A 24,318-nucleotide genomic window follows, 5' to 3' on the forward strand; every position below is an offset into this window, starting at 1 on the left:
AACATCTGTTGTTGTTTGTGTTTTGAATGATGGCCATTCTAGTTGGAGTTAGGTGAAATCTCAGCATAGTTTTGATTTGCATCTCTCTGATTGCCAGTGATGTTGAGCATTTTTTCATGCATTTATTGGCCATTTGAATTTCTTCTTTTGTGAAGTGTCTATTTAGTTCATTTGCCCATTTTGTTATTGGATGCTTTGTTTTCTTAGTGTTGAGTTTCTTGAGTTCTCTGTATATTCTAGATATTAGTCCTCTATCGGAGGGGTAGGTGGCAAAAATCTTCTCCCATTCTGTTGGCTCTCAATTGAGATTCTTGATAGTTTCCTTTGCTGAACAGAAGCTCTTCAGTTTCATGCAATCCTATGTATTGATTCTCCTTTTAATTTGTTGTGCCTTTGGGGTCTTGTTGAGGAAATGTTTGTCTGTGCCTATGTGTTGTAGTGTTGGACCTATGCCCTCTTCAAGGAGCTTCAAGGTCTCTGGTGTAATTTCCAAGTCTTTGATCCATCGTGAGTTGACTTTTGTACAGGGTGAAAAAGTGGGATTAATATCCAACTTTCTGCATATGGTTAACCAGTTTTGCCAACACCATTTGTTGAACAGGCTATCTTTTTTCCAGTGTATGTTTTTGGCCCCTTTGTCAAAAATCAATTGGCTGAAAGTGTGTGGACTTGTTTCTGGGTCTTCTATTCTGCTACATTGGTCTATGTATCTGTTCTTTTGCCAGTACCATGCTGTTTTTATTACAATGGCTTTGTAGTATAGTTTAAAGTCAGGTATTGTGATTCCTCCTGCGTGATTTTTGTTGCTGAGAACTACCTTGGCTATTCTAGGCTTTTTGTTATTCCAGATAAATTTAAGGACTGATTTTTCTATATCTGTGAGGAATGATCTTGGTAGTTTAATGGGCATTGCATTAAATCTGTAGATCACCTTTGGGAGGATGGCCATTTTAATGATATTTATTCTGCCAATCCATGAACATGGAAGATCTTTCCATCTTCTAAGATCTTCAATTTCTTTTTTCAGTGTTGAATAATTTTCTTTGTAGAGATCTTTTACCTCCTTGGTCAAGTTTATTCCTAGGTATTTTATTTTCTTGTGGGAGATCCTGAGTGGAAGTGTTTTCTGAATTTCTTTTTCAGTGGATTTATGGTTGGTGTACAGAAAAGCTTCTGATTTTTTAAGATTGATTTTGTATCCAGATACTTTGCTGAATTTGTTGATCAGTTCTATAAGCCTTTTGTTTGAGTTCTATTTTTTATTCTTTATTTAGAAACGATCTAAGTGGCCGAGGCAGGCCGTGAACCTGTGCTCCCCTTCTCGGGCCCCGAGTCCTGGGATGGCGCGTGCGCCAGCTCTCCAGCTGCTCTTCCTACACTGTGTCAGCTCAAGTTTATGAAAAACTCGTGATTCTTCTTGGCATACAGCAGTGCCTGGCCGCAGACAAGGATGGGATACTTACTCTGGATAACATGGTCCTGTACCTATCCAGAAAGTCTAAGCAGGCTGCATAGCTTCACTTGCACTGTGTGGCGCCCAAATAGAGGTTTGCCAGGCCTTAGCTGTGGTGTTTTGTCACGGCTTGAACACTAGAGGGCAGCCCCAGCCCATTTATCCCAAATCCGCAGTTGACAAGTTGAGGAGGAGCCAAGGGAGCACCTAGGAGGGTAGGTGGCCTCCACAGACCTCTCCCTGGAGGCAGGGAGGCCCAGGTACTTGTCCCGAGTCACCGGCCTGTGAGCAGGCACTGGAGGGCCCCCCCCCCTCTAAGCAGAAGCCTCGCGATGGACGAGCCGGGCAGCTGTGTGCCACGGCTGGTGCCAGCACCGCCCGGCTGTGACGCTCTGAGCTGAGTCCTCAAGGCCCTGCGCTGTGTGTGCCACGGCTGTGGTGCCAGCACCGCCCGGCTGCAGTGCTCTGAGCTGAGTCCTCAAGGCCCTGCGGCCGTGGGCTCCTGCTGCTGACGTAGAGTCGCTGCAGGATCAGGGCAGCCAGCCACAGGTGCTCCTGCTGGAGGGGACGTCAGGTAGGCAGGCCGGGCACGGGCTGTTCCAGAGGCTCCAGCCACAGCGGGCTGGGGTGGGGCTCGTAGGATCTGCCTGGCGCCAGCTTTCACCTTAGTTGCACTAAGTTCCCGGGCAAAGTCCTGCACTTAGGACCTGGCTCTGCCCTCAGCAGTGGAGTCTCGCCCCAGGCAGGTTCATGAGGACCACCCCTCGGCCGCCTAGACTGACACTCAGCTGAGCACTGCTGCGTTCCGGAGCCACCAGGGCCTGCAGTCAGGAGGCACACACCAAGGCCTGGTGTCGGTGGTGGTGCGGCCAGCGCCCAGGTCTGTGCCCCAGGGCGCTGGGCGTGCAGGCTGCAGCTGTATCTGTGAGCCTGGCCGCAGTGCTGCCCAGGGCGGGGAACGAGGTGGTAGAGCAGTCCTTTGACACCAGCGCTGACACCTGACCCTCCAGACTGAGGGCTTGCCAGGCGTGGGGAGAAGACTTTAACTCCTACGGGTCGTCCTGCGGTGGCCGCTCCCTCACCGCCTCCTCCTCGACCCACCAGCCTCTCTGGCTACTTTGCTTCTCAGTACTGTCTCTGTGGGCCCCTTGAAGTGTGTCTGCTGGCTCCTCGAAACTATTTTATTTTTAATACTGGGAGTTGAACTCAGAGGCACTCTACCTCCCTTCTGGGCTTCCCTCCCATTGCCGTGCTTTTTTATGTTCAAATGGGGTCCTGCTGAGTTGCAGAGGCTGGTCTCAAACCTGTGATCCTCCTGCCTCGGCCTCCTAAGTACTAGGATGACAGCTGTGCCCCTCCGCTCTCGGCTTCATTGAAACACTCATCATGGCTTCTTCAAGATTGCTGTTAGCCCATCTTGATGTGTCTGTCATCCCGGTGTTACTGGCTTGTTTCTTGGTGTAAGTGACACTGAATTAGAACCTAGGCATCGCCTCGTTATGCTGTGACACTCTGTTCCTTGTTTAGGCCACTGTCCCCTGGCTGTCTCGGGCACTGCTGGGCACGTGCAGGGGTGGGGGACGGCTGCCTCGCTGCTGGGTGCTCTTCAGCCCAGGTCCCTGTTGGCCTCCACCACCACCTGAGGCGGAAGCTCCGTCATTGCTGCTGGGTGGCGGTGACCTTCCCGATTCCCCCTGACCTCCTGATTCCCCCACACAGAGGCAGGAGCGTACCCGAGGCTGGCAGGTTAGACTGGCTGGCTGTGCTCCCTGAGGGGTCTTTGCCAGCACCACAGGAGAGGACTTGTGGAAGTCCTGCTCACCGCTTGGCCTTCTCTGACAGCACCTGCGAAGGCCTGGGTCTTGTGACAGCCCACGGGGTCCAAGTGTGTCCCCTGCTCTCCCGTGCTGGCCTGGTGCCTTGGGCCGTGTGGTTAAGTCTTAATGTCTGGCGGGGCTGCCAGCATTGTCCTCAGGGCAGAGCTCCTCAGCCTGACGCTGGGTCGAGGCAGGCTGCCACACTGGTGTGCACCCAGCACGCCGGTGTTCTTAGAGGGCGAGCCGGTGAGTCGGCCGAGAGGCCCTCCCTAAGGGGCAAGCGCTTGTGAGCGGGACCTGCGAGAGGGACGCACGGAGGCTGACCACGCTCCAGCCCGCTTCCCTGCCAGCCCCAGCTGACTGCGCGAGCCGGGCCGCCTCCCGAGCGAGCTTGCGTTTTCTGAAAACATTGACAAAGCCCTTTAACCCCCACTCGGTGCACCTCTCTCCTCACAGAGACAGAGCTGCCTGCTTTGCCATTCAGAAGGGATTACAGGCGTCGCGCAGCGACATCAAGTTATTTAAGCACAACGATGTGGCTGACCTGGAGAGACTTCTAAAGGAACAAGAGCTCGAAGATGAAAAGGTGGGAGTCTTTTGAGGAGAACCACGCGGTGCTTTTGTACTCCGTAACCTGCTAAATTATATATGAAATGGTGGTTTGTTATTGAAAACCTGCCTGCGGGTCACATTTGGATATTAAGTAAGGGTTCCTGCTTATTGCATGTATTTCATGTTGCAGAGCCAAGTCTGATTGTAATTGCCTTGTCAATGCCGTCATTACCCAGCAAGCTCCGGGGGAGGTGATCGGGCTGCTCCCTGCGGGGCTGAGCGGGGAGAGCCAGCGTGCACCGCGGAGAGGCCCAGGCGCCGCTCTCTGCCCCCTTGGTAGAGCCAGAGCCCGTTAAGGCTCTAACGGGATGTACGTAGTGAATTCAAAATAGACTTGATCGTATCAATAAATGGTGTATCTGTGCATGGAGGAAAGAATGCCAGCATGTTGTTATTTATTAATTTATGAACAGATTAAGGCCCCGTTGCCTTCCCTGCTGGACCTGGGTCCCCGGCGGCTGGCCTGGGGATGGTGCCCACAAGGCCTCTCACCTCTCGCAGGCTCCTTAGCCCCGGTGACGGTGCTGTGAGCGGCACAGAGGCAGTCTGTTCTGATGTGCCTTCTCCCCTGGTGACCGGCATGGAGAAGGTGACGCGGGACCGCCCGGAGCCCAGCCACGCGCTTTGTGTCAGATGCCCTTTGCAAGTGGACTTTGCTGGTGAAGCCCACTCGTAACTAGAGTGACCCACAGAATTGCTCATCATGAGCCTTAATTTTGGGTTGATTTCCATTTTCCCAAATATTTATATTGTTCGTTTCGGAGTCTCATCTTTGTTTAGGAGGCAGCCAGAGCGCAGCGCTTCATGAATATGCACAATCTGTTGATAAATATGCATGAACTCACTGTTTTATGCCGGAGATACCATAGGCCAGTGTTTTATATTTAAACAATTTTGAAAAATCTACAGGGAAAATTCTGAAATTAAGACCAGCCCACCGATCAGCTTTTTTCTACAGATCATAAAAAGATGTCCCGTATTGTGATTCAGTAATAGCCTGCCGGCCACCAAACTGAAGAACAGCGCCCAGAAAAGTAGGGCCAGGAAGCCAGCCCGCGGGCGGTTCTGTGCGGCACTCTACAGATTTGGAAGGCGTCGTGTTCAAGTTTCACGGGTGTTTTATATAATCCATGGAAGTTTTTTATGAATAACAACAAAAAGCATAATTAAGTATCTTGAAACTTAATTTCCCTTCTGCACTAATTGATAACACGTTTCCCTGCCTAGAGTAGACTTCCTAAATAGCTCCACATTGGGCTTTTAGACATACTCTTCTTCAGTTTCATTTTCACATAAAGAATATGAACTCTGAATGTTTTCTACTCGGACGCTTCTCTCTCCTTCGAAAGCGAAGTGAAACGCTGCAGTGCAGTCCAGATTCGGATCAGACCTTTGTCAGTTTCCCAAGTATTGCAGTTCCCGGAGGGGTTTTTCATCCCGTTTCTTACAGGCTTCTCCTGCCCCGTATTTTTCTTATAAAAAATAAGTAATGGGCAGTAGACGTGAGCAGTAATTCATAGAGTACACGGGACTCTATACAAATGGAAAGTAGCCTCGTATTCACTAAGGAGATGGGCTAGCAGGTCTTGTCTAACAAGGCAGGTTGTTTTGTTCCTGGGGATTGAATCCAGACGCATTCTACCTCCAAGCTACAGCCCCAGACCTTTTCATTTGTATTTTGGAACAGAGTCTCGCTAAGTCACCAAGGCTGGCCTCTAGCCTGCGGTCTCCCCATGTCGGCCTCCGAGGTCCTGCGAGTGGCCGCGCATGTCAGCACACCTGGCTTAATTAGGGCCCTTTTAGAGTCACTGCCAACACAGGTATGGTGGCAGTGCGTCCACAGGCTCCTGGGATACGGGCAGAGTTTAAATTGGCACCTCTCTAGAAAGAAATGGGCATATGTAGGAAGGGCCCCTTTCTCCTATACCTGGGGTGTTGTGGGTTTTTTTAAATTTATTTATTTTTAAAATTGGTGCATTGCAGTCATATATCAATCACATTGGAGTACAAGACTTGAGAGGATATACAAGCACACATCATCCAGTTAGCCCTCATCTACTCCCCAGCCCATTCCCTCCCCCTCCCTCCATCCCACGCTTCTTCGGTGATTAACTTTGATACATTTGTTTATGTACCTCCTGCGTTTTAAAGAGGTTCCATCCTCCACTATTCCATACCCTCTGATTGGTCACATTAGTTGCTTCACTATAGGGCCCTTTCTATAGCTCAACCTCTTCCTGTTACCCCTTTCCTCCTAGTTATTGCTGATTAGGGGAAGTGTCTGATTTATATTTTCTGCGATATTTCTCTGTGCATGCTGCATTGCAAGTACCGATCCCACTCTTGACGGCCCCAGTAGTGGCCTGGCTACTCAGTGGACTGATCCAGACCTCGCTGGCTCAAGCAGCGGCCTTGCCTCATGGGAAGCCCCGGTTCTGGTCTCGCTGGCACCCACACCGGCCTAACCCCTTAGCTGGCTTCGATCCCGGCCTCGGAGGCCGCAGTAGTAGCCTTGCCTCATGGCAGGCTCCGATGCCGGTTTCGCTGGCCCCAGCACCGGCCTAACCCCTCGGCAGGCTCCAATCCCGTCTTCAGAGGCCCCAGTACCAGCCTTGCCTCACGGCAGGCTCCGGTGCCAGCATCGCTGGCCCCAGCACTGGCCTAACCCCTCGGCAGGCTCTGATCCCGGCCTCGGAGGCCCCAGCACCGACCTTGTCTCACGGCAGGCTCCGATGCCGGCCTCGCTGGCCCCAGCACCGGCCTAACCCCTCGGCAGGCTCCAATCCCGTCTTCAGAGGCCCCAGTACCGGCCTTGCCTCACGGCAGGCTCCGGTGCCAGCATCGCTGGCCCCAGCACTGGCCTAACCCCTCGGCAGGCTCTGATCCCGGCCTCAGAGGCCCCAGCACCGACCTTGTCTCACGGCAGGCTCCGATGCCGGCCTCGCTGGCCCCAGCACTGGCCTAACCCCTCGGCAGGCTCCAATCCCGTCTTCAGAGGCCCCAGTACCGGCCTTGCCTCACGGCAGGCTCCGGTGCCAGCATCACTGGCCCCAGCACTGGCCTAACCCCTCGGCATGCTCTTATCCTGGCCTCGGAGGCCCCAGTACCGGCCTTGCCTCACGGCAGGCTCCGATGCCGGCCTCGCTGGCCCCAGCATCGGTCTAACCCCTCGGCAGGCTCCAGTCCTAGCCTCAGAGGCCTCAGTAGTGGCCTTGCCTCACGGCAAGCTCCGATGTCAGCCATTGGCCCCGGCACCCGCCTAACCCCTCAGCAGGCTCCGATCACTGTCTCTGGGGTTATTATTTCAAAGGTTCCAGGTGTAATGTATCAGATCTCTTCCTCCCCTGAGTACTGGCCACTGCCATTGCCACTGCCTCCACCATTTCAAATCCTTCCCAGGCTCTTTTTCCACTCTGAATGTTGTCCAGTGTTCCTAAGCATGCGTAATGGTAGCATTCGACATTTGGTGTAATTTCTCCAAAAAAATAAGGTTGGTAGGATCCGGTTTCTGCTTCTCCTGAATACAAGTCTCCACCGCCATCGCGGAGACCTCTTTCAACACCACCTTTCTCCTTGGTCTCCACTAAACTCTCTCCTTACAGGTGATGTCCAAGATTCTTAACAATATAGAGAAACAGCAGTCCTCCTTCACGGGGAATTTTTCCATAAGTTCCATTGCATTTAGATAAGTTTTGTCTACATCTCCAGTGTCCTGGCATCCGCAATGGCTTTCTTACCTCCTCTCCGATATTTTTCTTTTTCTTTTTCTTTTCCTTTTTTTTTTTTTTTAAATAAGAGAAGACAGTATATATGGTTTGAGGAGGTAGTGGGATCAGGCACTCACTCAGTAGCACTGTAACCCGGTCGGTTTCCCCATGGGTCCAGAGTGCTCCGCACTACTCCGCCTGGGGCCCAGAGTCCCGTGACTCGGGCCCCGGCTGGCGTGCCCTGCGTGACCCCCACCCGGGTCCCAGGGTACTGGGCCCGGTTTCTCCAGGGGTCTGGCGTGCTACGCGCGTTCCGGCCTGGGGCCCAGAGTCCCGCAACCCGGGCCCCGGCTGGCGTGCCTCGCGCGACCCCCACCCGGGACCCAGCGTCTTACTGGACCCGGTTTCTCCAGGGGTCTGGCGTGCTATGCACAGTTTGGCCCGGGGCCCCGAGTGCCGCGACCCGGGCCCCGGCTGGTGTGCCCTGCGTGACCCCCGCCTGGAACCCAGGATACTGGGCCCGGTTTCTCTAGGGGTCTGGAGTGCTACGCGCCGTGTTGTGTTTAAAATAATCAAAATGGTGTTCGAAATTGAAGATCTTTTTGATGCAAAAAGCAGAATGAGGGAAACTACCAAAATCCAGTATTCAGAGAATACTTAAATAATTTGTGTTCTCCCCACAAGGTAGATATTCCCGTCCACAAGCAAGTACCACCATGCCAGGCTCCTAGCAACACTGTAAAATTCATTTTGTACTTTCTCATTTCCCAAGACTCCTGCGTTGAGTATTTTAAAGTCCTGAGAAAATACGTGGGCTTGGGGAGTAGTTCAGCGGTCCAGTCCCTGCCCAGCCTGCACGAGGCTCTGGTCTAGTCAGCCCTACACGCAGACACAGAACAGGAGTTGGAAGCAGGAGGCCCTGCCTGAGTGGCGCCCACAGACCCACTGCCAGCCCAGCAGTGTTCTGTTTTGATCCGCAGCTGAAGAAAACGTGCGTGCTCGGCGATGTGGCCGCAGGCCTCACAGACCACCTCGCTCTGAAGCAGTGCCTGCTGCTGGACCTTCGGGCTGTCCATGGAGCGAGCTCAGAGCAAGGCTTTGAGTAGGCAGCGGTGGGTTCTAACCCTCCACGGAGCGCAGGGTTCCTCCAGGTGCCACGCTGGGGCCTCTAGTCTCCGTTGTGCGAGAGACCAGTGCCCCGCTGCGGTGGGGAGGTGTGTATCTCGGGAACAGGCTCTTCTTACTAAGGCCATGTTGGCTTTTCCTTGACCCAGGGCTAGGGCAGTGAGAGGGTAGGGACGGAAAGGGATTCACTGTGCCTTGGTACCGAGGGGGTTCAGAGTGCGCCTTTTTGCTCATGAAGAGCTGCTGGGCACAAAGGAAGCACGGCCATATGGTGCAGCCCGTGCCCTTCCCCAGCCTGCCGCGGCGGCCACCATGCTCACTGCTGAGCTGGCATCTTCTCCACCGGAGCTCGGCTTTTAGGTAGAATTTAGAAGCACGAGTTCTAGCCCTTTGATTTTTTTTTTTGCGCATTTTTAATTTTTTATTTTGAAACAAGGTCTCACTAAGTTGCAGAGGGCCTCACTAAGTTGCTGAGTCTGGCGGTGAACCCACAATCCTCCTGTCTCGGCCTCCCAAGTACTTTTGACAGTGATTTTACCTGTGTAACCCAGGAGTCAGTGCATCTTTGTGATATAAAACATTCTCATCTCCCCAGGAAAGTTCCTGTGCGCCCATCTCTGTCATTTTGCAGTTGGAGGGGTTTATTTGTGCTTTAATCTAGTCCAAGCTGGGCGTGGTGGCGCACGCTTATAATCCCAGCATTCGGGAGGCTGAGACAGGAGGATCGCAGTTTGAGGACAGCCTCAGCTACTTGGTGAGGACCTTTGCAATACAGTCAGACCCTGTTTCAAAATAAAGAATAAAAAATAGAGCTGGGGGTGTAGCTTGGAGGTCGAATGCCCCTGGGTTCCATACCTAGTACTGCCAAAAAAAAGAAAAGAAAAGAAAGAATATAGTCCAAGTGGCGCATGCCTCTAATGCTGGTACTTAGGAGTCTGAGACAGGAAGGTTGCAGGTGCAAGAGACCAGCTCGCCAACTTAGCAAGGCCCTGTTTAAACTAAAAAGGGCTCGCGGTGTAGCTCAGGTAGAATGCCCTGGATTCAGTCCTCAGTACATCCCCCAGAATTTTATCCAGACTCTTTTTTTATGAATAAGTCTTGTGGAAGTAAGTTCTGTGGGCTACATAATGGGTTTGTATTTGTGGCTGGTGCGATTGAAAATGTCTCGTTCTTCTCTTTTAAAGAATCCTCGGAAGGCTCGGGTAACGCGGCGTTTCATTGTGGTGGAAGGGCTGTATATGAATACTGGAAGGATCTGTCCTCTTCCAGACTTGGTAAGCGGCCACGTTTAGTCATTATTTTTAGTGTTTGGACTCTGGTGGGAATGTCTTTTGTTTTGTCCATGTGTAATATACAACATCCACACTACTTCGCATGATAGATACTATAGGCACATTTTGATCATACTAGGGAAATAGGTTCATGTTAAACGCCAGTCTTGGCCTGGAAAGAGTAATCACGGGTTAGCTTTATAAAAACAACTTTACTGTGGTTGTGGCACGACTGTAACCCGGAAGCTGAGGCAAGAGGATCGCAAGTTTGAAGCCAGCCTGGACACCTTAGCAAGACTCTTTTCGAGAGCTGCAGCAATAGCTGAGGAACGGCTTGCCCAGCATGCAGAAGGCTGTGGGCTCAATCCCCAGCAGCACCGCCCACCACAACGAAAGGAAATGGAGAGCCAGCTGTACCGGGGAAGATTAACACACAAGACCCGCCGACCTTACGGCTGCAGCTTGATCATTGTGGACAGATGGTCGCCGCTGACACCGCGGTCAAGGCGGAGGTCCATGGCGCTAGCGGCCCTCCCACAACCTCCGGCAGCACCACACCTGGCTCCCATGGCGCGCGCGCACTGCTGGACAGAAGAGCAAACATCTCCGCGTTTAAGATAGGCCTCGACTCCAGATTAAAGCAGAAGCACTGGGGAATGTCTGTTTCCCTCAGAGTTGGGAGGGACAGTCAGTCCAGTGTGAGACAGACAGACTCTGTGTCTGTGCGTATGAATGTCTTCACATTTCCTGTTTTAAAATCGGTGTTGCACGGGCCTGTTACTGGGTCCAGCTGGATCCTTTTAGACCTAAAGGATGGTCGGTCCTCATTCTCCGGAGTCAGACTCTGTGGAGCTGCCCCGAGCGTGGACCAGGGCGCTCCGAGCCAGGTGTCTGGACCTGTACTCACTCCATTTCACCGCCCGACGAGGACGTGGCTTGTCTCAGGTGTGTTTCTGTGTGAAGCCACCTTCTGTTACACGCGCCGTTGACTGATCCGCCCTTCCCCGGGGCCGAGCGCGCCCACACGTGGCGTCAGCGCGGCCGGGCTCTCCACAGCACAGCCGGGGAGGCGGGCCTGTGAGGGGCAGCAGCAGTGTCCGGAGAGGACCCTGCTCCTCCTCGCAGCGCTTCCGACGAGACGGGCCCGGTGGCTGCCTGCGAGCCTGGGGACGGGCAGAGGGTGACGGTTCGAGCACAGCAGGAAACGTTAGCAAGAAGCAAACGCTGAACCCACACGTCCTGGGGCCCGCCGCTCGTCCGTGCGCGCTCTTTCAGGCTGGGTTTTAGTAGGACTGCGTCCTGTACGCTGCTGGCCATCAGGATTTTAAAGTTGGTTTTCTCTAACACCTAGGTCAAGCTAAAATACAGATACAAAGCCCGGATCTTCCTGGAGGAAAGCCTCTCGTTTGGAGTGCTTGGGGAGCACGGCCGAGGAGTCACCGAGCACTATGGGATCAATGTGAGTCTCCACTGGGGTGCCCCTCGCGGGAGCGCTGACTCCATCCTGCTGAGCATCCTCGCCGCAGAGTGCGGCGCTTCCGCCCATTCGGAGGCTCTCAAAACTTGGGTGTCTGTCTCCTCACTGAGCCAGGCTGGGGCTGGTCCAGGGAACTGTGTCTTTTGTGTTCTGTGTATATGGGAGTGTGCGATCTTGGCTTGTCTCCTCTCTCTTCTCTACAAACAAATTTTGTTTTATATTTATTAAAATTGTTAAAATTTTTTTTTTTAGTCAGACATGGTGTAATCCAGTACTTGGGAGGCTGAGACATGTTTGTAATCCATGCTTGTAATCCAGTACTTGGGAGGCTGAGACAGCTGTGACAGGAGGATCACGGGTTCGTAGCCAGCCTCAGCTACTTAGGCCCTCTGCAACTTAGTGAGGCCTGTTTCAAAATAAAGAATAAAAATAGGGTTGAGGGTGGAGCTTGGAGGAAGAATGTTCCTGGGTTCCATCCCCTATGCCGCAAAAAAAAGGAAAAAAATGTTTAGTAGTGCTTTTAGAAAAGTATGTATGATGCCAGCCAAAGATCTCTAGTGTTTAAATTCTGTATTGCACACCGTTTGTGGGGAGGGGTGACAGACAACTGTGTGGATTTAGTGTGTGGGTGTGTCTGCACACGCTCACGCCTCTCTGTACGTGCTGTAGACCCCGGTACTGTCAGAAACAGTGCTGCCCGGAGCCAGCCGCGAGCGAGCGTGCTCGGCCTCCTGCCGGAGGGAAGTGGCCCAGGCGGCCCACGCGCCATGGTCTGCGCCCCGGAGCCTCTGGAGGAGTGAGCCAGCCATTGCTGTGAAGCTGGTCTTACAACCACCGTGGGCTGGAGTCCCTGCTGCCCCCCCACGAGACACCCGCCTGCAGCTTTGCAGACTGATACAAAGTAGAACCGTAAATGTAAAATGACTTCCTTATCTGCATCAGAGCACATGCTCTGTGACCCTAGACGGAAGCATGCTCGTGTAAGACACTTTGATATTTGGAAATTTGAGGTGAATGGGAATGTTATCCAGGCGAATTCAGCAGTACAGTGGAGCCATTTTTAAGTCATGAAGACATTGACTCTTTATTTTTTATTTTTTTAAATTTTTTGTGGTACTGGGGGTGGAACCCAGGGGCTTTCTACCTCCGGGTACACTCCCAGACCTATTTTACACTTTATTTGGAAACAGGGTCTCACTAAGTTGCTGAGAGCCTCACTAAGTAGCTGAGGCTGGCTTCGAACCTGTGCGATCCTCCTGTCTCAGCCTCCTAAGTACTGGGATTACAAGCGTGTGCCCGGCCTCATGAAGACATTTAAAAAGGGAAATCATTTTAAAAAAAGGAAAATCATTAACTCAAGTCTAGTTTTCTAAATGTTCTCAGTATTGTCACTGAGATGATATTCCCAAGGGGCTAAGAGCAGGTGCTCAGCAAGTCGGTACCGACTGTGTGTGTGTGTGTGTGTGTGTGTGTGTGTGTGTGTGTGTGTGTGTGTGTGTGGTACTGGGGGTGAAACCCAGGGACATTCTACCTCTGAGCAACACCCCTGCCCTGTATTTTATTCTTTATTTTGAAACAGGGTCTCACTGAGTTGCAGAGGGCCTCACTAAGTAGCTGAGGCTGTCCTGGAAACATGATCCTCCTGTCTCCGCCTCCCAAATGCTGGAAGTATAAGTGTGTGCCACCACACCCAGCTGGTACCATATTTAGATCCCGCTTCAAACAAATGCTGCCAGGACACAGCAGTCAGGGACATGTGGACGCCAGTGATGTGATCATAGCAAGAGATTGCTGGTTTCTTCAGTGGTGATAGTTTCTGATTATGGGGTTTTTTTTGTTTTTTTTTTTTGTGTGTGTGGTACTGAGTGTAGAACTCAGAGGCTTTCTACCTCCATGCTATACTCCCAAACCTATTTTATACTTTATTTGGAAACAGGGTCTCACTAAGTTGCTGAGAGCCTCACTAAGTATCTGCGGCTGGCTTCGAACCTGCGCGATCCTCCTGTCTCAGCCTCCCAAGCGCGGGGATTACAAGCGTGCGCCACCACGCCCGGCTTCTGGTTATGTTTTTGAAAGAGTAATTTCTTTTGGAAATTCCCGTGAGATATGTGTATATGGAACTCCTGTGGCAAAGAAAAGGTGAAGGCCGCCAGGACCTAGGCAAGCCAGTCGTCATGTGTGGGCACGGAATCTGGGTGATGGGATTCTTCATTCTGTTCTTTTTACGTTTGCATATGCTTGTAGTTCTTCATAGTAAAAGCTTAAAAATGTTTTAAATAGAGCAAGAGTGCACAGGTTAAAGAGAATATAGATCTCTGTTGTGTCTGTGGACCACGTAGAACACGCTGAATACAACCTGATGAGCCATTGTCATAGTCCTTAAGAAGTAATTAACCAGCTATGGAGGCTGAGACCTGAGGATTGCAGGGTCAAGGCCAGCCTCGGCAATTCAGCATGCCCTGTTTCAAAACAGAACAAGTGCCGGGGGTGTAGCTCAGAGGTAGGTGCCTTGGATTCAGTCCCCAGTACCACAAAGAAAAAAGAGGTCGTTACTGAATGTCGGCCGTGTGTGGAAGTGGGACTTGGTACTGGGTATCGGAGCAGAAGAGCGTTCTAAGGAGGTAGAAAATGTAGGAACTCAGAAGCCCCCGGCACCGTAGGCCGGCTCAGGCTGTCCATTGTGTTCAGTGTGCTCAAAATTCTATTGCTATGATGTTTGGATTTTGGGAAAACGTGCTCAAAAAACTTTGCTGAATTGGTTTTATTTATGTCAAGTACGTTCTGTGAGCCGGCTGTGGAGGCACGTCCCTGCAATCCCAGCACTTGGGAGGCAGAACCAGGAGAAGGACAGGTTTGAAGCCAGCCTCAGCAACTTAGTGAGACCCTGTTTCAAAGTAACGTAGGGCTGGGGTGTAGCACGGAGGCAGGGGCCCTGGGCTCCATCCACAGTAGCACAAAGAGCAGAAATCAAGTCCCTTCTGTCAGAAGGCCAGCCAGCCCGCCATGTTAGCAACAAAATAATCTTGTCTGTGGCTCCAGCATGTTCAGCGCACACAGCTTTGCCTCCATCTCCTTGTAATCACGTCTCCTCTGTGAGTAAAGTCCAGTGTGAGACGCCAAGCGCAGAGCGGGGCCCTTCAGAGCGGCCCAGCCCGCGGGCCTTCGCTCGGCCTTCGCGTGTATGTGGGCAGCTTGCTTGGATCCAGATATGCACGGGCACAATCAGTGTCCAGGCTCTTCTTGTCCTGGGCGTGGCGCCCCTGCTTTTTCCTTGAGGTCGAGCAGTGACTGTCGCTTCTCTTGCTTATTGACAGATTGATGACATCGACCTCATCAGCGCCAACATGGAGAACGCACTCGCTTCTATCGGAGGCTTCTGCTGCGGGCGGTCTTTTGTAATTGATCACCAGGTGGGCCCTTTGGAAAGGCAAAATCGGAAGCCGATAGCTCCACTGGTCACCTCACAATGTGCCTTCAGCATAGAACATTTACTTTAGTATAGCACAGTCTTTATAAAAGCTGAGTTTTAAAGAATCACGCAATATAGCCATCTTCAGGAATCATCTCCCTTTTAACAAAGAGGTCTTCCTTTTCTTACACTCGTCACGGTTATTCTTGGCGGAGTCCTCTCCCTCGCACGCGTGCACACCGCTGAGTGGGTAGCGCAGCGACTCCGTGCCCAGGGGACACTACCAAGGAGGTTGTGTCTGTTGTGACCCTCCCCTACCTCTCCACAGCGACTCTCCGGCCAGGGATACTGCTTCTCAGCCTCACTGCCTCCCCTGTTGGCTTCTGCCGCCATCGAGGCCCTCAACATCATGGAGGAGAATCCAGGTAAAACCTTGTAACTCAGCTTCCGTTAACTGTGCTACTGGTGTGCCTTTGGGAAGAAATAGCCAGAGGAAAGTATTAACCAGAAAAACACTGGCTCTGAATGATATCACCAGCTGAACATCCCTAGTCCAAATACCCAAGACCCAAAGTGCTGCGAAATCCAAAGCTCTGTCAGCAGGGGCAGGGTCTGCAGTGTTTAACACTGATGACCGAGGGCCACGAGCACCTTTAACAGTATCTGTAGAGTATGCTGGGCATGGCGGCGCACACCTGTAATCCCACAACTTTGGAGGCGGAGACAGGAGGCCAGCCTCAGTAACTTAGCAAGTCCCTAGTGATATCCTGTCTCAAAATCTTAAAATAGGGCCGGAGGTATAGCTCAAATGCACCATACCCTTGAGCGGGATCCTCAGTACCGCCAGAAAAAAAGTTACTAGAGTAGTACTGTCAGTGCTCCAGATATACTTAATATGAAATGTGTTTTTTTTCCATTCAGATATTTTTGCAATATTGAAGAAAAAGTGCCAGCACATTTATAAAGCTTTACAAGGGTAAGTGTTTCGACCAGCATAAAGTTTATGTGTACCATACTTAAACAATTAGTGAAAAGTTTAAAATTTGACCGGCTTGGGTCAGTTTGACCACATTGCAGCTAAGAATCCAAAACCTCAGTCCGCAACTCAGTCCGCCCGCCTTTGTTTGTTGGTGTAAAACTAAAGCAGACATTGTGCGCTGCTGTGTGAAATAGCATCGTGCAGCCCGCGCGGCCAGCCTCGGGCGCCCTTCACCTCGCCTACTTCCATCACCCCTTTTCTTCCTGCAATCCCTGGCCTCAGCCAGGCGTGGCGGTGTACACCTGTGATCCTAGTACTTGTGAGGCTGGCATAGGAGGCTGTAGGTTCAAGGTCCGTCTCAGCAACTCAGTGAGACTCGTAGCAACCTAGTGAGACCATGTTTCAAAAATGAGGGCTGGAGCCAGGCGTGGTGGCGCCCGCTTGTAATCCCAGCACTTGGGAGGCTGAGACAGGAGGATGACATGTTCACCGCCAGCCTCAGTAGTGAGGCCCTCTGCAACTTAGTGAGACCCTGTTTCAAAATAATAAAAAATAGGGCTCAGGGTGTAGCTCAGAGTTAAAACGCCTCTGGGTTCCCCCAGTGCCACACACAAAAAAGGGCTGGAGGTAGAGTGCCCCAGGTTCAATCCCCAGTGCCACTTAAGTAAATAAGAAATAAGATCCCCAGCCTCTGGGAGCTCAGATATGCAGATCTGTGGGCACGGCCAGCCTTCTGCTCCAGCAGAAGAGCGCCCTCCAGCATCACGGCCTTCGAACCTGCGCGATCCTCCTGTCTCCGCCTCCCAGGCACAGGGAATTACAAGCGTGCGCCACCACGCCTGGCTATTTATTTATTTATTATATTTTTTGTGTACTGGGGATGGAACCCAGAGACATTGCATCTCCGAGCTATACCAGTCCTATTTTTAGTCTTTGTTTTTTGAAACAGGGTCTCACTGAGTTGCACGGGGCCTCCCTAAGTAGCTGAGGCTGTCTGCAAACCGCGATCCCCTGGTCACCTCCCAGATGGTGGGATTACAAGCGTGCACCACCACGCCCGGCCGGATGTTTAGGTTTAGGTAAGAGCTTAGGTCTTGTTTTACTTTCCTCTGCCCAGCAGCTCGCGCCTCCAACTCTGACACTGAGCTGGGAAGCGGGCAGTCTGCTGGTCCACCTTTGTCAGACCGGAAGGTTCTCACCTCACGGCCAAGGCGAGGTGGGGTCTGTCTCTCCCTAGCCTCTGAGCACAGCGCCGCCACGCTCACCTGGGTTATTGCTCTGAGTCTCCCCTGGCCCAGGGTGAGGTTTACCCACTGGGATAAAGTGACATGTTTGCAAACTTCTTTAAGGCCTGTACAGTGGTTCTGAAGCGGGGCTTCTCGGTCTCTGAACCTGAGCTGCACGTGCGCATTTGACTTTGGTTAAAGCCCTGTGAGGCGGGGCCTGCGCAGACATGGGCACTGCGTGGCAGTTCTCCAAACAGGCTGGGCTGGGCTACGGGCTTCGCGTTTGTGTTGAAGAGAAGCCAGGCCGTTTGATTCACATGAAGCACTGTTTCAAAATTGTTAAATTTCTCCTCTGAGAAAACAAGAAAATTAATAGAGCTTACTGCACCCATTCAGAATCCACATAGGAAAGGGCTTGGAAAGCGCGTGGCTCCGTCTCCACATTAGCAGAGGAACTAAACTGGGCTCCCACGTCCAGGTTCCGCTCAGACCTTCGTCCAGCCTTATCCAGGTCCTGCTAGAGGTTCCACACTTAGGGACAGGGACCGGCACGGCGCGCTGGGCAGGGACCGGCACGGCGCGCTGCAGGCCCAGTCCTTGGGAGGCCGAGACGGGAGGCTGCAGGCCAGCCACAGCAAGCCCCTGCTCCAAAGTAAAAGAGCCAACCGCGCTGGGTGCGTGGCGGGGCGGTGCCAGGGTTCAGTCCCCAGGCGCAGGAGAGACAGAGAAGCAACAGTGGCGTTCCCGCGGGTTTGGAAGTCAGGCAGGACGGCGTCCGCGCCTCGCGGGGCTCAGTGTGCGAGTCCGTCGTGTTGTAAACTTTCACTGTAATGACTCACCTCAGACAAGTGACGGATACAGAGAAAAGGCTTCTTATAAAGCCCACTCGAGGCGGCCGCCCTGGGCCTCAGCGAGGCGGAGGCGCGGCAGAGCCAGCCACAGTGTGAGCCGGAGCGGGCAGAGGCAGAGGCTGAGGCTGAGGCTGGCCCCACCTCCTGGGGACCACAGCTCCTCCCACGACCTTTAACAGCTGGCCCTGCGAGGAACCCCTCCCAGCCCTGCTGGACCATTCCAGAAAGTGTGTCCTGTAGCTGGGTGTGGTGCACACTTGTAATCCAGTACTTGGGAGGCCGAGACAGGAAGATCGCGCGTTCCCGGCCAGCCTCAGCTATTAGGCCCTCTGGAACTTAGTGAGGCCCTGTTTCAAAATGAAGGGAAAAAAGTGTGTTGCATCCTAAACTGGGAAACTCAGCTGTGTCACCTATTGCTGCTAATGGTTATTTCGTTTATTTATTTGTTTGTTTATTTTGATGGTACTGGGGGTGGAACCCAGGGGCTTTCTACCTCCGGGCTACACTCCTAGAACCTATTTTATACTTTATTTGGAAATAGGGTCTCACTAAGTTGCTGAGAGCCTCACTCAGTAGCTGAGGCTGGCTTCAAACCTGTGCAGTCCTCCTGTCTCAGCCTCCCAAGCGCGGGGATTACAGGCGTGCGCCACCACGCCTGGCTTGGTCATTTAATTTTAAGGGGAAAATCCATCTTTCTAAGTAAAACAGACTAAAGGAAAGCAATCTAAAAGATTTTCCTGGATTTCAGATAGACATATATAACCATGTATGTCCTAGGAAGTGGCCAAAAGTCAAACCATGTTTTTATTGTAGAGCAGAGTAGACTGAGTGAGCCGAGTAAACAGTGTGGTAGAGAGAGCCCATCACACCAGGAGGAGTCATGCAACATAAGGGCGTTACCCCTGAAGAAAGTTTGCTTTTTTCTCCGAGAAGCAGCAGATCTCTGTACTGTTTGTTGGTCCTAAGAAAATCGTAATCCAAGTAAAACGTAAAACGAAGTCAAGCTCATGAGGGCGATTTTCCAACCTAAACATCCTGCTGGCAGTCCAGATAGAATGGTATTAATGCAGAAACCATGCCTGTCATTTAGGAGAGAACGCATGTTGTCAGATCCTAGATAATAAGGAATGTCACAGTGTAAAGTGTCGTAAGTCATCCCAAGAGCTGGCTGGGAGGCGGCCAGCCCCAGTGGCTGAGGAGGCCTCCTCGGAGGCGGCTTGGGGCTGGTCCCCGGCCCGGGGCATCCGTGAGAATGCATGGGCGCCCAGACCTCGCTGTGTCCCGGGAGCAGGCCTGGCGGTGTCCAGTTCCGCTTTTTCTAGACGGAAGCACTGACCACACCTTTACTTCCTCCCACTGGAGAGCGACTCCTGCCCCGGTCAGTGGGCTCAGGGCGGGGCCTGGAGAGGGCTTTGAGCGGGGACTGATGGTATGCGCTTCCTCCAGCATCTCTGGACTAAAGGTGCTGGGTGAGCCCCTTTCCCCAGCGCTTCACCTGCAGCTGGAGGAGAGCAGAGGATCGCGGGAGGAAGACGTGCGAGCACTTCAGGAAATCGTCGATCAGGTCAGTGCTCCGAGCCCCCGGGCCTCCTACGCCTCTGGCGTAGAAGTTACTGGTCCCCACGGGCACTGGGATGTGGCCTGGGCCTGCTTGTGCCCAGTAGGGCCGTCTGGGGCACCTGCCGACCCTCTGTCCTGCGGGGTCCTCCGCTCCTCCAGCCCTGCTGTGCTGCGTTCATGGTAGTTAAATACCTCGTTGCCACGTGGCATTTAAATATACTGGCTGCTCCTCTGAGTAGCCTTGCAGAAAACTCACTGGCCTGCCATGGGCAGCGCCAGGCTGGGGACTCGCGGGTCGGGCATGCTGTGTGTGGTGGGCACACTCTGGGCCGCTGCTGGTGCGGCCCCCCTCGTGCAGCCCAGAGCATCACCCACCCAGCCTGAAGTCGTGTTCCCCGATCAGGAAGGAGAGCCTTCTGCAACACGTCTGATTTGGGAGTCGTTTGCTAAGGCGCACATCCCTGCTCTCAGCAGCCGCACTCCCCTCTGTCCGCACTCGTCCAGTGGGCGGTGGCCCTGGAGCGTGCGCCCCTAGGGTGGCGCCACCTTTCACCTGCGTAGGCCTGCGTGCTCCTAGCGTGCCTTTGGGGATGAAAACAGCTTCACTTCCTGCCCCGCTCCTCCTCCAGAGGCCCAGGCGTCCTGGGATGATGTCCTGTGCGTGTCCAGGGCCCCGCCAGGCCTCCACCCAAGTGGCTCTGGGGGAGCGGGGGTGCTGTGTGTGCAGCAGGCTGTGAGGCACCTCTGCCACACGTGGGGCCTCCCGGCCGGCATGTCGAGAGCCACGCAGAACAAAGGCAGAGTGCGAGATTCCTAGTAAGGAGGTGCGTCGCGGCGGAAGGATCAGGCCGCTGTCGTGGCCTTGCGGAGCGAGGAAATGCCGCGTGCTGCCCGCGGCCTCTCAGGGCCAAGCCCCCGCGGCCTTGCCGTCTCCCCAGTATGGTGACGGACACAAAAGGAAGTTGTGATTGCAGCCTTTGACAAAAGTAATCCCAAACACGTTTATAAGCTCAACGCCCCTTGAGTGCGCCCTGGTGCCTTCCCTTGCCGGGCCAGCTGGGCATTCTGGGCACGGGTGCCCTCGCTGGTGGGCTGCAGCCCTTGTGAGCCGCACAGGCCCCTGCTGGACCCCACCTGAGGACCCCCGTCACCCTAGACTCCCCTCAGCCCAGCTCGGGACAGTGGTGTGCTCACACCTGTGTGGCGAACCAGCGTGAGACTCTGCACCCGACCCGACCCCGCTCCTCTCCGTCACTGGATAGCAGCAGTTAGCCCGCTTCGTTCGTGGCGGGGAGGGGTCACGTCATGGAATGAGCAACACAGCCAGCCATGCTGAGCAGGAAGAGGGGCTAGAGCCCGTGGGCCCAGGGGCGAGGGCGCGGGCCTCCTCCGCACACCTCACTTAGGAGGAGGGAGCGCCGCCGCGCCCGCAGACGCTCGCGGACCACAGCCCGTCTGGAACGTCCTCGGGCCCCACGCCCCTGGCTTGGGTTTTTGTGGTTTCATTCTGGTTCCCCCCAAATGTTTAAAAGAGGAGAGAGCCCTGGCACAGCGACTCCCGTTCTGCTGTGTACAGCGGAAGGGTTTGCGGCGCTGGGCTCCCGCAGAACCGTCGTCGCAGGCCAGCCAGGCCAGATGTTTTCCTGGGCTCTCGGGCTGCGAGGTCACCACCTGGACTGGACGGCCGTGGACAGCCCCAGCCCTCCGCCCGCTGCACTGCCCCTCGCCGCCCTGCTCTGTCGAGTTTACACATCTAGTGTGCATAGATATGTACACACGCAAGTATATATATTCACATGCTGACAAAGTCACGCCTTTGAAAGTACACAGCTCAGTGGTTCTTAGTATACTCACAAGATTCTGGAGCCATTATTGTTTAATTCTAAGCCAAAAGGAAAGCCTGACTCAAGCTCTTATTCTTCGCTTTTGTAGAAAATGTTTTGGTTTGAAGGTGAAAGCATTTACAGGTGTTAAGGTACGGGGAGCTGTGCGTAAAACGCGTTGGCCTGGGCTCCGGTGTCAGCCCGCCCGGCCGACCCCTGGCCACGTGGCTGGGGCCGCAGCTGAACAGGCAGCCCTGCCGACTTCTGGCGTCCGGCTTGGGTACCTTCACCCCTCCTTCCCTGGTTCTAACTCTGCTTGTGTGAAATGCGCGGGACGGGGCAGCCGTCCCAGGGCGCACGTGGACATGCCTGTCACTGCAGGGAACTGGCTGAGAGCTGCTGGTGCCTGTGTTGTGTGTGAGCGTTGTCTGCCAGCAGTTATAACTGGGACAATGAAGCCAGGCCGCCGTCGGGCTGTCGGTGTCCCGGCTGTGCCGGTCAGCGAAGCCCGGGGCTGACCCCGCTTTCCTCCCCGCAGTGCGTGCGCCGAGGCATCGCCCTGACTCAGGCGCGCTACCTGGAGAAGGAGGAGAAGTGCTTGCCCCCGCCCAGGTGGGTCGCCGGGAGTGCTGGGCGGGCGGGCCTTTGAGCAGCCAGCTGGCGTGAGGGCTGGGGGCCTCCGTGTCCGCCTTCACACAAAGGTGGGGCGCCCTGAAGAGTTGGAACACCTTGTGGGATTGTGGGGAGAATTTATTTGGGGGGGTATCCTGGGGCTGGAACCCAGGGGCATTCTACCTCCAAGGTGTACCCCCAGCCCTATTTTTGATTATTTGGAAACAGGGCCTCACTGAGTTGCAGAGGGCTTCACTAAGTAGCTGAGGCTGGCCGCGAACCGGGTCCCCTTGTCTCAGCCTCCCAGCTGGGATCACAACGTGCGCCACCACGCCCTGCCCCCTTCCTCATTTTTTTATATCCTTTTCCATTGTTCAGCATTAGGGTTGTGATCACAGTGGAGCAAACAGAAGAAGAACTGGAGAAGGCCGCAGCCACCATCAGGGAGGCGGCCCAGGCCACCCTGCTCTAGGCCGAGAGGCACGCCGGGTGGCCTGGCCACACCACGCGCAGACAGAGCTGCTCAGAGGCCGGCACTGTCGGCGTGGCCCAGAGCGCGAGGACGCACCGGCCGCACGGTGTGGCCCAACGTGTGACCGGGAGAAGGACGATGCTCTTCATTTTTAAGACGACTCATCCCAAAGCCCAGATTTCTTAAGAGGAAGACTAATGACGACGTGAGACTAGTACTTAGCTGTGCGCCCAGCATCTTTAAACGTCTCGTCACACTGGGACTTGGTGTCCTTTTTTCTTGTCACTTACACCAGAGCTTCAGTTTCTCCCCCCCCCCCTCCTCTGGTAATGACTCGATAAGCACTCCTTAACATTGGGTAGGAAATTGACTTTGCAGCTGAAAGCTAAGAGGAAGACTTCATAGATCATACAGGGCTTACTACCAAAGATGTAACCGAGCCGTGTCGTGTCCAGGCTTCATCATTTAAAGCTGGTGTGCAAAGGAGCACTTTTGTGTGATTATTACAAATTTCATTATAATATATTTCAATCCTAGAATTTTATATACTCTAGATATTGACGTTGTACTATTTCTAATCTGAGCGTCCCTGACCAGGTAATATTCATTCTACTGCCTAAGTGAGCAGTAATTTAAATAAAACACTATTTTACTTTAATATATTTGACGTTTAAGTTTATTATGTGTTGATTTCTAATTTGTTCTTAAAAGAAAGTTATTGTGTAGATCCCAAAATACAAATCATGCTGTTGATATGTAGAATACCTGAAGTGTTTTTTGTTGTTTGTTTCTGTTTTTTTCTTTTATACAGTGGGTTTGAGTAGGAACAAAAACCACAGGTTTTTTATAAGAAAAATGAGAACCTTTTTTTTTTTTTTTTTTTTTTGCGGTACTGGGGGTGGAACCCAGGGCCATTCTACCTCTGAGCTACACCCCCAGCCCTATTTTTTATTCTTTATTTTGAAACAAGGTCTCACTGAGTTGCCGAGGGCCTCGCTAAGTAGCTGAGGCTGTCCGCGAACCGAGATCCTCCTGTCTCAGCCTCCCGAACGCTGGGAGTACAAGTGTGCGCCACCACGCCCGGCTGAGAACCTTCTTTTCATTCCATCTTATGAATTCCAGATATCAAAGAAAGATGCGAAAGCACTAAAAATAAAAATTTAAGCCATATTTGAGCTTTCTTTTTTCTTTAGCAAAACTAAGCTAACTTGTGTAAAGGTTTGTGATATGTGCTGCAAGATGGCACATAAGTATTATTATTTCTTCTCTTATTAGAAAGGTAGAGTAAAATTACTCAAATTGACGTCACTTTGTTGCCTATGTTCAGATGACCGAAGGGTCTTCAGTACCTTTCTAAACAGCACATACGTGTTTAATGTTGTGCCTCAGTTGTTCACACCCATGTGCCTTGTGGTTGCTTCTGCTTTAAAGGATAGGGCACTGTCCGGGAGATGAATCAACATTTTGTTTTTTAATGAAATAAATCTACATTCCTATGTCTATTTGCATATATAATGTATTCAAAAAGTCTCTTAATTTTAACTTTTTTGCAAAGCTAAAGCCGTGTTCTTCCTACATGTGTTTTTGTTTTAAAAAATAATCATTTAACTTCTTAATCTCTTTCTTCATACGCACCCAACAATGTATGATGTACAATATCTCAAAGTTCCTAGGTTCCTACTGACTTAAACACTGGTGATGGATGACAAAAATACCAGGACCATTGTTTTTATAAACAGATAAGAGTAATATCTTTCTCGTTCTTGTTCAGATTACTAGTGCAGCGGTGGTTCCAGGGCTCTCGTAACCCAGTCAAACGCCCCACCCTGGGCGTCCCTGCACCGGGGCAGCCCTCACACGTGAGTCTCAAGGACCTTTCACACCCAGACCTCAGCGCTGCCTTTTAAGAACTCCATTAAAGTGT

General features: G+C 52.7%; 1 protein-coding gene across 5 annotated transcripts in view; it reads left to right on the forward strand.

Annotated features, from left to right (window-relative positions):
- SPTLC1 (serine palmitoyltransferase long chain base subunit 1) overlaps positions 1-22,394 on the forward strand; it is a gene marked incomplete at both ends in the record, with an annotated part of 57,090 nt that extends 34,696 nt beyond the window's left edge. For 4 of the 5 annotated variants that reach the window (XM_080709271.1, XM_080709270.1, XM_080709272.1 and 1 more), the window contains 9 exons: positions 3,727-3,856; positions 9,899-9,988; positions 11,337-11,444; positions 14,777-14,872; positions 15,200-15,296; positions 15,793-15,847; positions 19,374-19,491; positions 21,849-21,922; positions 22,301-22,394. In XM_080709271.1, the coding sequence (XP_080565397.1) occupies positions 3,727-3,856; positions 9,899-9,988; positions 11,337-11,444; positions 14,777-14,872; positions 15,200-15,296; positions 15,793-15,847; positions 19,374-19,491; positions 21,849-21,922; positions 22,301-22,394 (862 nt within the window). The remainder of the gene's footprint in view (positions 1-3,726; positions 3,857-9,898; positions 9,989-11,336; positions 11,445-14,776; positions 14,873-15,199; positions 15,297-15,792; positions 15,848-19,373; positions 19,492-21,848; positions 21,923-22,300) is intronic. The other variant, XM_080709274.1, reaches the window with a different exon arrangement.
- Between the last annotated feature and the right edge of the window lie 1,924 nt (positions 22,395-24,318).

Source organism: Muscardinus avellanarius (assembly GCF_963383645.1).
Source record: "Muscardinus avellanarius genome assembly, chromosome: 13".
Lineage (NCBI taxonomy): Eukaryota > Metazoa > Chordata > Mammalia > Rodentia > Gliridae > Muscardinus > Muscardinus avellanarius.